Source organism: Pangasianodon hypophthalmus, chromosome 13 (assembly GCF_027358585.1).
Source record: "Pangasianodon hypophthalmus isolate fPanHyp1 chromosome 13, fPanHyp1.pri, whole genome shotgun sequence".
Taxonomy (NCBI): Eukaryota; Metazoa; Chordata; class Actinopteri; order Siluriformes; family Pangasiidae; genus Pangasianodon; species Pangasianodon hypophthalmus.
In genome coordinates, this window is record NC_069722.1 from 14643768 (window position 1) to 14656087 (window position 12320).

Below are 12320 nucleotides of genomic sequence, written 5' to 3' on the forward strand. Positions count from 1 at the left end.
GAGTGAGAGAGCGAGCGCTACATCTCACTACAACAGCAGGCTGGAAGCTAAGCACTTCCTTCCACAGAGAGATTCACAAGTCACAAAGGATTTACCCAGCGATCCGATCAGCCTGTGGAGTGCTTCTCGCACTTTGCGGATATAATTCAATACTTCAAGACCACTACAGGTAAGATTTCTCCGGAATGAATTCATTTATTTCCCCAGTAGGCTCTATGTATTAGAGAGGACACTTTAATGCAGTAAGAGACCTGGTGAAGCAGCCTTAAAGTCTTAACTAACTGTCCAATTCCCAGATTGACTAAGTTCCACTAGGTGTTTGTAAGTTTATATTGACTGATTAAAGCTTGATCTTGAAACATAATAATGCTAAACATTTCAAATAGCTAATTAACTGTTTTATTAGTCACATACAGACATGATGAATGGTCATGTTTACAGTTTACTGTACTGGAAACTCCTATTAAAATTTTTAGATTATATTATATAAAGCTGATTCTCTTCTTAAACATTGCCCCCATGATTATTATTTTTGTTGCTTTGATCCTCATCTATCTATGTAATAGTAGGTGTCTCTTATCCATCAGACCTCTCCATCTAAGAACTTTACTGTTTTCTTGAGTGTTATTCCCTGTTTCATGTATAGTACTATGACCTATACTAAACACATGGCTTGAGATACGTGACCAAAGTCTCCCTCTCTAAAAAGCTGTCTGTCCTCATAGTTTGTCCTACTCTATGGTTCTAACACATCTCTCCTCCTTCTCCCTAGGTACCTCTCTATCCGACATTTATTCCAGTTTATGCGTGTACAAAGCACCATGGTCACACACAGCAAGTTCAACATTGCAATGAGCACCTTCACCCCTTACTGCTACAGGACATTCAGCTGCAAGACGCAGTACCAGATTGTCCACCAGACATGGATACGACTACAGCAGAGTGGCTTCTACTGGGCCTCGATCAACGGAAAGGAGGCAGGCGCTCTGCTGGCAAAGGAGCCGAGCGGCACCTTCCTGATCCGTGACAGCGCCGACCGGCGGCACTTCTTCACGCTGAGTGTCAAGACCTCATCAGGCACCAAGAATGTCCGTGTGCAGTGTGACAACCGCTCTTTCTACCTGCAGACAGATCCTGAGGGTGAGCGGACAGCCCCACGGTTTGACTGTGTGCTCAAGCTTGTGTACCACTATATGAATACGCCTAAACAACCCAAGGACCAATCACGAAGTGCATGCTACATCTACACAGGAGGGGAGAAGGTTCCTCTGGAACTGTGCAAACCCTTCACCTGCAACATGTCCTCACTGCAGCACCTGTGCAGAAAGACAGTCAATGGCCATCTGGGTGTTTTGCCCACGAGGGACCAGCTGCCTCAGCCACTAAAGGACTTTCTGCAGGAGTATGACGCCCCCATTTAAATGACAAATACAAGTGATGTGATGTAGTCGCACTGATATCAAGGAGTAGAGCAGCTAAGAGAATGGAAATGATGGAATGGAATAACTAGTGTGGTGTGGGCTCATGGCCATCAGGCACAAGATGGGAAAAGATCAAGAAGATCTACAGTGAATGAAAAAGTGATGAAAGTAAACAAAGCTAGGCATAGATAGACTAGGGCAACAGGAGACTGAGTTCAGAAAGTTGAAACTCTGCAAACTCATCTAACTTCAGGGAGCAGAGATTTGGAGTATAACTAATTGGTCTGAGTTTTGGATTAGTCAACACAAACCAAGAATGCTGCTATTTGTCAAGTTGGGAGAGATGAATCCCCTGAACTCCCTCGGACACTCCTATTTGCACAAGAAATTAACATCAAGACAATGGTCCACTGTTTAGTTCTTTTAGCAACTGCAACAAGTCAGGAAGAGTTAGCAAGTGTAAAAGACTGTCTTTGTGAATGGAACAGTTGCAGTATTTCTCTGCCTTTTTAACGTCAACCACTCTTCATGCCCCAATGGGAACTGGTCTCAGCCTCCTCTGTGCCCAAAATATAAGGAACGATCCTGTCTGGACATTTAACAGAAACCAGTCACCACCTTCTTCCAAGGAAGCATTATGTCTTTCGTGGAAAAAGGAAGAACTAAACAAGCAACAGTAACGCAACCAAGCTAGGAGAGAAATTTGAGAATACACAAAACAATCATAGAAAAATGTTTCTACTGGTTTAGATCAAATCCTGTATGGGGAAACAGGCCATTAAAGAAATGACGAAAAAGCACTGTAATGTTGTTTTTTTTTTTTTTTTTTTTTTACTTCATTGAGTAATCTTTGTACAGCGTGTATTTCTTAGAACGTGACAAGGCAGTAGCAGAAAGTGCTTGCTTATGAATGTATTTAGATGGAGAAACTTAACCCTGTTAAATGGACCAGTGTATACCCTCATATTATTCTTGTACTTGTTTACATTGTTTACATGTGTGAAGATTTTTATTCATAATGCTAAGTCTGTTAATGTGACTCCATATGAATGCTTGAAAAAAACAATCCATTGAAATAGCAAAAAGCAAGCAGACTGAAAATACTTTGCACATATTTATATTTCTGAGCAGTTTCAGTAATTTATATTAAAGAGCACTATTTTTCTAACAGTGGATTTCTTGTGGTTTTTTTTTTTTTTTGGTGATTCCTTCAGCTTCACAAATGATACTATTGGTTCCAACACTACTAAAAATGACTGAAAGTTATCTTAGGCAAATAAAATGAGCTCATGCTCTCAAGGTAGCTCCCAATAGCTCCTGCATTATCAAATGGAATTTCATTTTTAAGGAAAATATCCAAGTAAGGTCGTCTCTCACACATACACAACAGGCATTGACGCAAGCCCAGCCTAACCCCTTGCTGAACATATTTGTGTAATTATTTGGACTTCTGATCTCAAAGCAGCCCATCCTGTCAGGATGAATCAGAGTGTTGATTCAGAGATATTCACTCCTAAAAGTGGGAATTTGCCTTCCCCCCCCCCATCCCCAACATTTCCAGTAAGACTTAAACAAGGATGAGTAAGACACCCTTTGTCCAAACAAGATTATCATCTCTGTATCATACAATAATATTATAAACAATCACACTGAAAAATACATCATTGAATAATAGGAAATAAATGGAATTGGTTTATACTTCATGAATTAGTTGGCTTGTACCTGTGTGACTGCTGATCCATGGGATGTACGATGAAACAGTATAATGAACTGTGACAGCATTTGACATGCTTGCTATCATCAATAATATTTAAAGGATACTGTTCTTTTTTTTTTTAATAATAATTGCTGCTATATCTTTAAAACAGTAGACATTGAAATACAACCTACACATTTACATTCCCACTCTTCAACCTGTTGTCAATGAAAAAAAAAAGTCCTTTATTATTTATGGCGTGTCTAGGGCCACATCCCACAATCAGAGTCCTGAAAATGTTTCACAGGCTGACATGGAACACACCCATCGCTTGCTTGCACAGTGTGTACAGTGTGTACAGTACACACATAATGATTTCAAATGAAGAGAGCTGGGAAGGGGCGTGTTCTAGAAAGGATTAGTGCTGCTGCTGCTGTGTGCTTGTTAGCCTCAGGCGGTGTTCCTTGTCTCTGTGTTGAAGTGCGTGCGTGTGTGTGTGTGTGTGTGTGTGTGTGTGTGAGGAGGACTGGCGTGTCTGCTGGGAAACAAGTTAAGGCTTACTCTGATGTCTGAGCTGTTTGTGGTTTACATAACATGAATAGAATACAGCTGGCATTTCACCCTCCCGCACATGGCCTGGGACTGTGAATAGCTAAGAGCCCTCACAACTGTGTTTTAGAAGCTGAATGCAGTCTGGAAGTACCAATAATCCTCTTTATAATAGGATATTCCCCAAAAGGTGACATCAATTTAATGAAAATCATCACTCTAGGCACACATTTTTAGAAGTTGCTAATAATTCAAGGTGTAGCCTAGAATTAGAAATAAGCCTATTACAAATAAATTGTTTTTTAACTAGGATTTTCTTGCTAAATTACTAAAAAGGCATTTTCATCAGATGATTACTCACTTTTTGCACATTAATTTCAATAACCCCATGGAAATTTATGTATGGGCTGTTTCATTGCAGCAGGAGTGAGCAGGCCTTGTATCACTTCCTCTGCATTTACTTTGCACACGCTGTTCTCTTCCTGTTGCTCAGGGGTATTACAGGAAACCAAAAAAGAGAAGAAAATCAGCCTGTTTCAAAACACATGTGAACTACGAGACCTTTTCGTACTAGGAAGCAGGTGTAAAAAAAAACGACTCACCCGAAAACCAGAACCAATTTGCAAAATCTAAGAAGTGTAAAATTGTTACTGCCAACTACTTCCTCTCAGCTAGAATTGTTAGAATTGCTTTTGATCTTGTTCTCGTCTGTCCCATGTAGCACAATAAAAAGAAATATGTCTACTGTGCTGTTAACAGGTATTCCCATTACAGTACAGCTTCTCAGAAGAGCCGCATGAGACTCAGCCACTGTCAGTCAACAACATCTTATTTTAACTAGCATGTCACCTTTAATAATTCATAAAATAACATACCTTCCATAAATATAGACTTACATTTACACCTGTGCTCTTCCTTAATCCTAGCCTAACAGATTTTTGTTAGTGTACGGCAAGAGCCAAAAATATGGATTCCTGTTGATTTAAAAAAAATAATAATAATAATTTAAAAAAAGGCCCAAGGTCTATTCTTTGAGTTCTGAGTTTAAGGGAATCAGTGGCACACTGTGCCTCCAGCAGTGATAGACTGTTCCTCAGTATCTATTAATCAACTACAGAGAAATTCCTTGGTAAATGTCTCATGCATGAAATTCCAGAGAAGTACAAACATGATTGCGCAAAGAATCTCTCTCTCTCTCTCCCTCCCTCCCTCCCTCACTTTTTGTCCGTCTTTCTGTTTATCTCTGTCTCTGTCACTCACACTCTCTTGCAGTCCCCGCCTCCCTCTCACCCTCTGCCAACTTGCGTGACCTTTGTTTAAATGTACTGTACAAATTCCCACCTCCTGATTCTGTTACTCTTCTGAAGAAGTGCAGCATTTACACCGGTAATGTTGCATCTTTCTTAAATGAACACAACTGATGCAACCAACCTGGCTCCACCTTTACAAAAACCACTTCCAGATTTGAACAGATTCGACCTGATTTTCCTTGCAGTGTATCCGAATTCATGTCCACGTGCACAAGCATGTTGAAGAATATCACTGAAGACTCTTTTAGCAGCATCTAAATGACTTCATGCCACAAACCTTTCACAATAAATTAACACTCTGCTTGGATACTTGCAGTCAAGAGCTCAACATCTTATCCCAACTCTGCCATTTTAAAGCACTTCTTGGAACTTTATCTCGTATCAGTGATAAGAGTGTTGTTATAAAAAATGTAGCAACCTGACAAAGCTGTAGTAGAAAGCTGTTAATCTTAATGTAGGAATTCCCCCCCATGAGTGGCCTGTCGTCATATGAATATGTGTCTCCGCATATGATTATAGAAATTACGCAAGCTTTTTACAAGGGGAAGGGCAGCAAGACGTGAGATATGTGTCAATGTCACTGTGCAGGTCCTAAACCACTGATACGCAGAGGAAGAGTCTCATTCAGATGAACACACACACACACAGTATACAGTAAATACAGTCAATACAATGTGACATACTAATTTAGCAAACCGAATTTAAACTGGTTACCTTTGTATACAGTATGAGCCAGTCAGCGGAGCCCAGCCAGAGTCAGGCATGCATCACTGAAACACCCCAGTCCCACCGCATACACACATGCCTATGCAATCATTGATCTTCAGTAACCACGTTTTTCTGGTCAGGGTTGTAGTGGATCCGGAGCCTATCCCAGGAACACGGGACACAAGACAGGAATATAATATATAAACACACATTCACACCTGGGGGAAAATCATCACCAATCTACCTAATAGCATGTTTTTGGGAGATGGGAAGAAACCGGAGAACCTGGAGGAAACCTATGTGGACCTGCGACTTTGCAAACATTTACACTCCAATTTCCGCTACAGATGTCTTCAGTGTAAAACATCTCTCAGTCCTAGTGGAACAAATCAATCCAAAGTGAGATCATAGCTCTCAAAAGCATAAAATAAATGTGCTCTCATGAGGTCATATAAATGAGCCAATGATCATAAAATTCCAAAATAGAAGACAGAAATTCACTCGTTCATACATCTTCAGTAAATGCTTTATTCTGGTTGCGGTGAATTCGGAGCCAATCCCAATAACACTGGGTGTGAGGTGGGAATACACCCTGGATGGGATACCAGTTCGTCTCAGGGCAACACACACACACACACATTCATTCATATTTACAGTGTAGTTTAGCATAACCATTATTTTAAATAATCTATATTTTAAATCATATGACGATCTGCAGATACAGTCAACCTATCTTCTGTTAAGTTTATGTGAATTTCTATGGAATATCATTAATGCTTTCATTTATGATTCAATTTTAGCTAGTATACTGACTGTATTAAGGTGTTGATTCATATAACAAACCTTTAGTAAATTCAGCGGAAGATGCTTTCTCAGAAGTCAGGTGGTTACAGGTTTTACATTGCTCTCACTGCTGCTGTTGCTCAGTCAAGGTTTATTGAACTCTTGACCTTGGTTATTATTACAGATGTATATATACAGTATACTGACCCTGAATGTATTAAAAAAATCACAAAATAACAGAACTACTGTGAAAAAAACATAGCATCACATAATGCAGCATAATATGATAATAATAAGATAATGTCAGAAAGTATGGCCCTGTTTGAAGTCTAAAAGTGGGAACAAAGGGAGGAAGAGAGATATAATATCCGAAATGTACTAGGCAATATTACATTTTTGAGTGTATTACAGTACCTGCTTACAACATTGTATTTACAAATTGGATATCATTAAATCATTTGATTGGGGGAACCTTCAGGGATATTTTCAAATACTTTTGTTAAAAGGATTTCACTTTGCAGTTTTTCAAAACAGTGCAACACTTTTTTTTCTTCTTGTACATTTGTTCACACAATAAGTGCGGAAATAATTGTTAATGAAGTACAAGTTTCAAAACAAAATATTTCAAGGAGTACATGGCAGATATCATTATCCCTACTGGTAGAACATGTCATTAATGTTACAACCATTTCAGATTATTTCATCATAGTTTCATCATATCTCCAAACCTGTAGCCTAAATGATATTCCTTCTTGTTAAGCATGACATGCATGTACATGCAGGATCACTAAGACAACCCTTTACAGGCAGCTCTAAAAAAGCCCTGGCTGACATACACACAACAGAGGTGGCATTTGTGTAATGTTAGGAGAGACTAAAAGCCCATTTCAATGGCCCTGCACTAGTAACACCTTTTACACACAGGGTTTAATACAGTGAGTTATACTCCCATGGAAAGTTTGTGCATGTTACTATTGTTCATGCGTTCTGGGGCACCATTATAAAAAGAAAGGTTAGCCTTATTAAAATTCATGGTACAGGTAAAATGTACTTTCAAATCTTTCAAATGAACTGTGCTCTTCAAAAGAAACACACAGTTCTGATTCATGAGAACACTGGGAACACCGGTACAACAGTATAGGGCGTTGGCTTCTACTTTCAGATTCACCACTCATCTCAATGCATAAGAAGACACAGGGATTTCCAGTGTATTTCTGGAAAGACACATGGCCCAGCAGATGTTTTCACAGGAACTCCATGGTAACTACAGTGTACTAATTGATAATAGGAGCAGTGGTGCAGTTCAGTTGAATAAATACTTCTTTGAAGTGAAGCGAGGAAACTGTGGGCATTTTTGTGGAAATTCAAAAATACCACAGGAATATGCAAACCCTTATTGCATGACATTTATTAAAATAGTAGTGATTTCAAAGAAAGGGATTACTAACTGCGTGGGAAAATATTCTTTCTCATATAGAAAAAAATATACACAGTGTCTGGCACCTTGTACAGTATGTAATCTTGAAATTAAAAAAAAAAACATAACAGCAGAAGTTATGTCACATTGAGTTGCCACTTTATTAGTCCTCCATTTGTTCCACACTGTCTGGCTATTCAAATCAATAGCAATTTTATTTCTCCCTCAGCTACCAATTCCCACACAGCAGCTCGCTGTCCAGTATCATACGACTGCTACCAACCGGGGCCAGTGAAGGCTAACACATTCCTCCTCCACGACACGTGAAGCCAGCCAACCACATCTTTTCAAACTGCTGCTCATGCAGCATCACAGCGCAGCATAACACACTTAAAGGAATGACACATACAGTGAGTTTAGAGGTGCCTACAATTTGCTGCCTTGGCTCCAGGTCATGGATTGCAGTGGCAACGCGGGATTCAAATTTGCAAACTTCCGATGAACACTTGCGCCACTGGAGAGCCCATTCTATTTTAACACTGCATTTTGTCCCAAAGCAGCTATACAGAAATCCAGATTTAGATTTAGATCCCTACTGAGCTAACCAGAGGTGACAACTGCAAGAATAATCTCCCTGAAATGACAGGAGGATCAAATCTTGAGTGGAACCAGACTCTAAGGGAACTCATCCTCTTCTGGGTGACCCTGGATAGTGGGATTATAAATCATTACCTTCCACAACTGTACACTGTAAGGTAAAACAGTACTACATGCTTTGAAAGGATGTTCACTATGAGCATAATATGAAAAAAAGAGTGCTGGAACGAGCACAGGACTGTCTTTATGATTATAGCACCAGTTCTTGGGTACAGGTCTACAGTATCCAGGTGAGATTATTATGAAGCATGGGTGGGACTCTTCAACTACCATGTCAGCAGCCTTGCTGAGAGTCAAGATGTTCTCTAACCAAAATAATATCTGGTCAGCGGAGGTCACTTTTCATTGGTGGAAAGGGTTGATGATGTATAACAATATGGACATAAAAATAGATTGGTTATAATAAATCCCTGTAGGGTAGGTGTACCTAATAATCTGCCATTCTTTTACAGTCAACCTCAGAATTATTTCAAACCTTTAAAAGAATGGCTTAAAATGACAATAAAACCTATATTAAACAATAATTCAAAGATTTTAAATCAAATAATTGATTAATGTAATTATTTTTGAATGAATGGAGAAATATTATTAAAAGAAAACTATAGTGTCTTATGTTTATGATGACAAATAAAAGATATGATGAGTATATTAAAATGTTTTGCCCATTTTCATGTAGGGTGTAATTAAGTTTGGAATTGACTATATGTACTATATGCAATAATGTTTTTTTTCAGTCTTTCAGTGTACAAAGTTTAATGGTGATATTGGGATTTTTATTGCCCCAGAGCAGTTGCAAAGCACTAATTATGCTAATTGCTTTTCCATTTATCCATTTTTCCTGGAAAATAGGCTTCTTGTATGTGTGTGTGCATGTTTGTGTGCTTGCATGTGTGTGTGTGTGTGTGTGTGTGTGTGTGTGTGTGTGTGTGTTTATAATAATAGTATGCATCCACAAAGTCTACAACCTAAGCAAGAATTCTCCCCTGGCAGGGAGAAAGAAAGGCCCTCAGTTACAGGAAATTAGGAAATGCTTTAGTGACTCAGATAAGCACACAATATGCTATGACATGATAAAGAGGACACTTGGTTCCTGGTCAAAAGTTTAACAAATTTCCACTGAAATTCAGAAGATACTGTAGTTTTTGAAGTACAAATGAACAGTATTTAAAAAAATACTCTTAGCATAGTGTTTAAAATTCAGCTCTCTTTATAAGTAATCACACAATTTTTTTTTTTATTTTGTCCTAGAACAGTGTGTGCTTTGATGTAATCATGTTCAGATGGAACTGTTCCTTCACAAAACATCCTGAACCATGTTCATCTCCAAAGATCTTTTCTTCCCTCATACTTGCTGGCAATCTGATATAGACATGTACACAGATATACATACAATACAAGTGGAACTGAGACAGCACATTTTACTATAGCACCTAATACTTTCATTTTCGGTCATGCTACAGGCATTTACTGTAAATGGTCCTGGAGCAAATTAGTAAAGAAGGCAAAAAAGTTAAAGGTACAAAATGAAATGAGGGCATGCAGTGAGTCATATTTAGACTTAACGATCAAAGGAAGTAAAGTAGCTGATTCGAGAATTTAGTGCCAACACACCACCTGGGAGAGTTTAAGAGTTAGATAAAGATCTTCCTGATCTCTCTCACGCACACAACGTAGATTACATACTCACAGGACTGACACAATGCACATTAAGCAAACACAACCTTAGAGGATTACCTTAAAATTTCAACTGATCTATGATAATGTATTATCTGCAAGGCTCATCATCTTTCATTCATCAATTCAATGAACTCTTTACCCTGGTCAGGGTCTTGACGGATCTGGAGGCTATCCCGGGAACACTGGGTGTGAGGCTGGAACACCCTGAATGGGAAAACCAATTCACTACAGTCAAATTCTAAATTTCCAGGTTAATTAGGTGGGCAAGTTTATGGCATGGCACGTTGGTGCAGCTGTTGCCTATACTGGATTCAGCTTGAACTCAGGTTACTGTCTGTGTGGATTTTCTGTGCATTTCCATGTGGGTTTCCTCTGGGTACTCTGGCTTCCTCCCACCTCCCAAACACAAACAGTATATTAGCTATGCTAAATTGCCCCTAGGTGTGAATGAGTGTGTGAGGATGTGTGTACATGGTGCCTTGTGATAGACTAGTGACACATCCAGGATGTATTCCCACCTCACGCCCATTGTTGCCAGGGTAACCCTCACCAGGATAAAGCAGTTCCTGAAGATGAATGAATAAATTATGAAAACAACAGTTATAAAGAATAAAACCATGCCTATCATTGTCAACTCAAAAAGAGTTACACTCATTCACTCACAGGTAACTACCGTCCACAGTAGGATCAACAATCTATCTGCTATCCATATACAGTCAGGTCCATAAGTATTTGGACAGTGACACAATTTTGATAATTTTGCCTCTGTATACAATGGGTTTGAAATGAAACAATCAAGAGTCAATCAATTGAAGTGTAGACTTTCAGCTTTAATTCAAGGAGTTTAACAAATATATTGCATTAATCATTTAGGAATTACAGACATTTTTTACAGGGTCCATTGTCACAGGTTCAAAAGTAATTGGACAATTGACTGGTAAGCAGTTTCATGGCCAGGTGTGGCCTGTTTCCTTGATATTTCATGACAAATTAAGGAGATAAAAGGTCTGGAGTTGATTCCAAGTGTTGAATTTGCATTTGGTAGCTGTTCATGGGAACTCTCAATATGCAGTCCAAAGAGTTGTTCATTCAAGTGAAGGAGGCCATCATTAGACTGAAGAAAAACCATTTCGCAACATCTTGCTAAGTCAAGAACACTCTGGAGGAGGTATGTGAATCATGGTGATGTCCAGGGGTTCCAGACTTCAGGCAGTCATTGACTGCAAAAGATTTGCATCCAAGTATTACACGTAATCCTTATATATATAATTATGTTAGTTTGTCCAATTACTTTTGAGCCTGTGAAAATGGAGATCCTAAGTAAAAAAAATAGCTGTAATTCCTAAACGGATAATGCAACATTTTTGTTAAACCCCTTGAATTAAAGCTGAAAGTCTACACTTCAATCATATATTGCTTCATTTCAATTCCATTGTGGTGGTGTACAGAGGCAAAATTATGAAAATTGTGTCACTGTCCAAATACTTATGGACCTGACTGTAACTACATAGATAACAAAATAACAAAATGTAACATACGATCAGGTCCAATTTGGACATTGTTATTGTTAGTTTAGCTGTCTACCACAGTCTGGTGGAGTTAGGTCCTTAAAGGCATGGTTTGCCAAGGTTGATGTGCCATGAACTAGAGTGGCTCGAGCCCTGATCTCAACCCCACTGAACGCTTTTGGGATGAACTGGAATGCTGACTGTACCCCAGGCCTTCTCAACTGATAGCAGTGCTTGACCTCACTAATGCTCTTATGGCTGAATGAACACATATCCCCATGGCCCCTTAAATCCAGTGAAGGGAAATTGTAATGCTGCAGCATAAAAATACATTCTATACAATTGTGTGCTTCCAACTTTGTGGCAACAGTTTGGGGAAGGCCCACATATGGGTGTGATGGTCAGGTGTCCACATACTTTTGGCCATATAGTGTATATATTCATATTCATATAATTCTAACTACAATATACTCTGGTTGACAGCTAAAACAACAATAACCTTGTCAATGTCCAAATATGTATGGACCTGACTGTGTGTTAAATAAAAAACACACTGAAAACATGGTGGACATTCGTTAATCAGTGGAGTTTGTT

The 12320-nt window shown here is 38.9% G+C and overlaps 1 protein-coding gene across 1 annotated transcript; it reads left to right on the forward strand.

The window, feature by feature from the left end:
* Positions 1-2589, forward strand: socs3a (suppressor of cytokine signaling 3a). Its single transcript, XM_026916947.3, has 2 exons — positions 1-169; positions 773-2589. The coding sequence occupies exon 2, from the start codon at positions 804-806 to the stop codon at positions 1419-1421; it is 618 nt and encodes a 205-aa protein (XP_026772748.3). The 5' UTR covers positions 1-169; positions 773-803; the 3' UTR covers positions 1422-2589.
* Positions 2590-12320: the final 9731 nt, after the last annotated feature.

What these genes read in the sequence shown, in the direction of transcription:
- socs3a (XM_026916947.3), top strand. Translation starts at nt 804, where the DNA reads ATGCGTGTACAAAGCACCATGGTCACACACAGCAAGTTCAACATTGCA.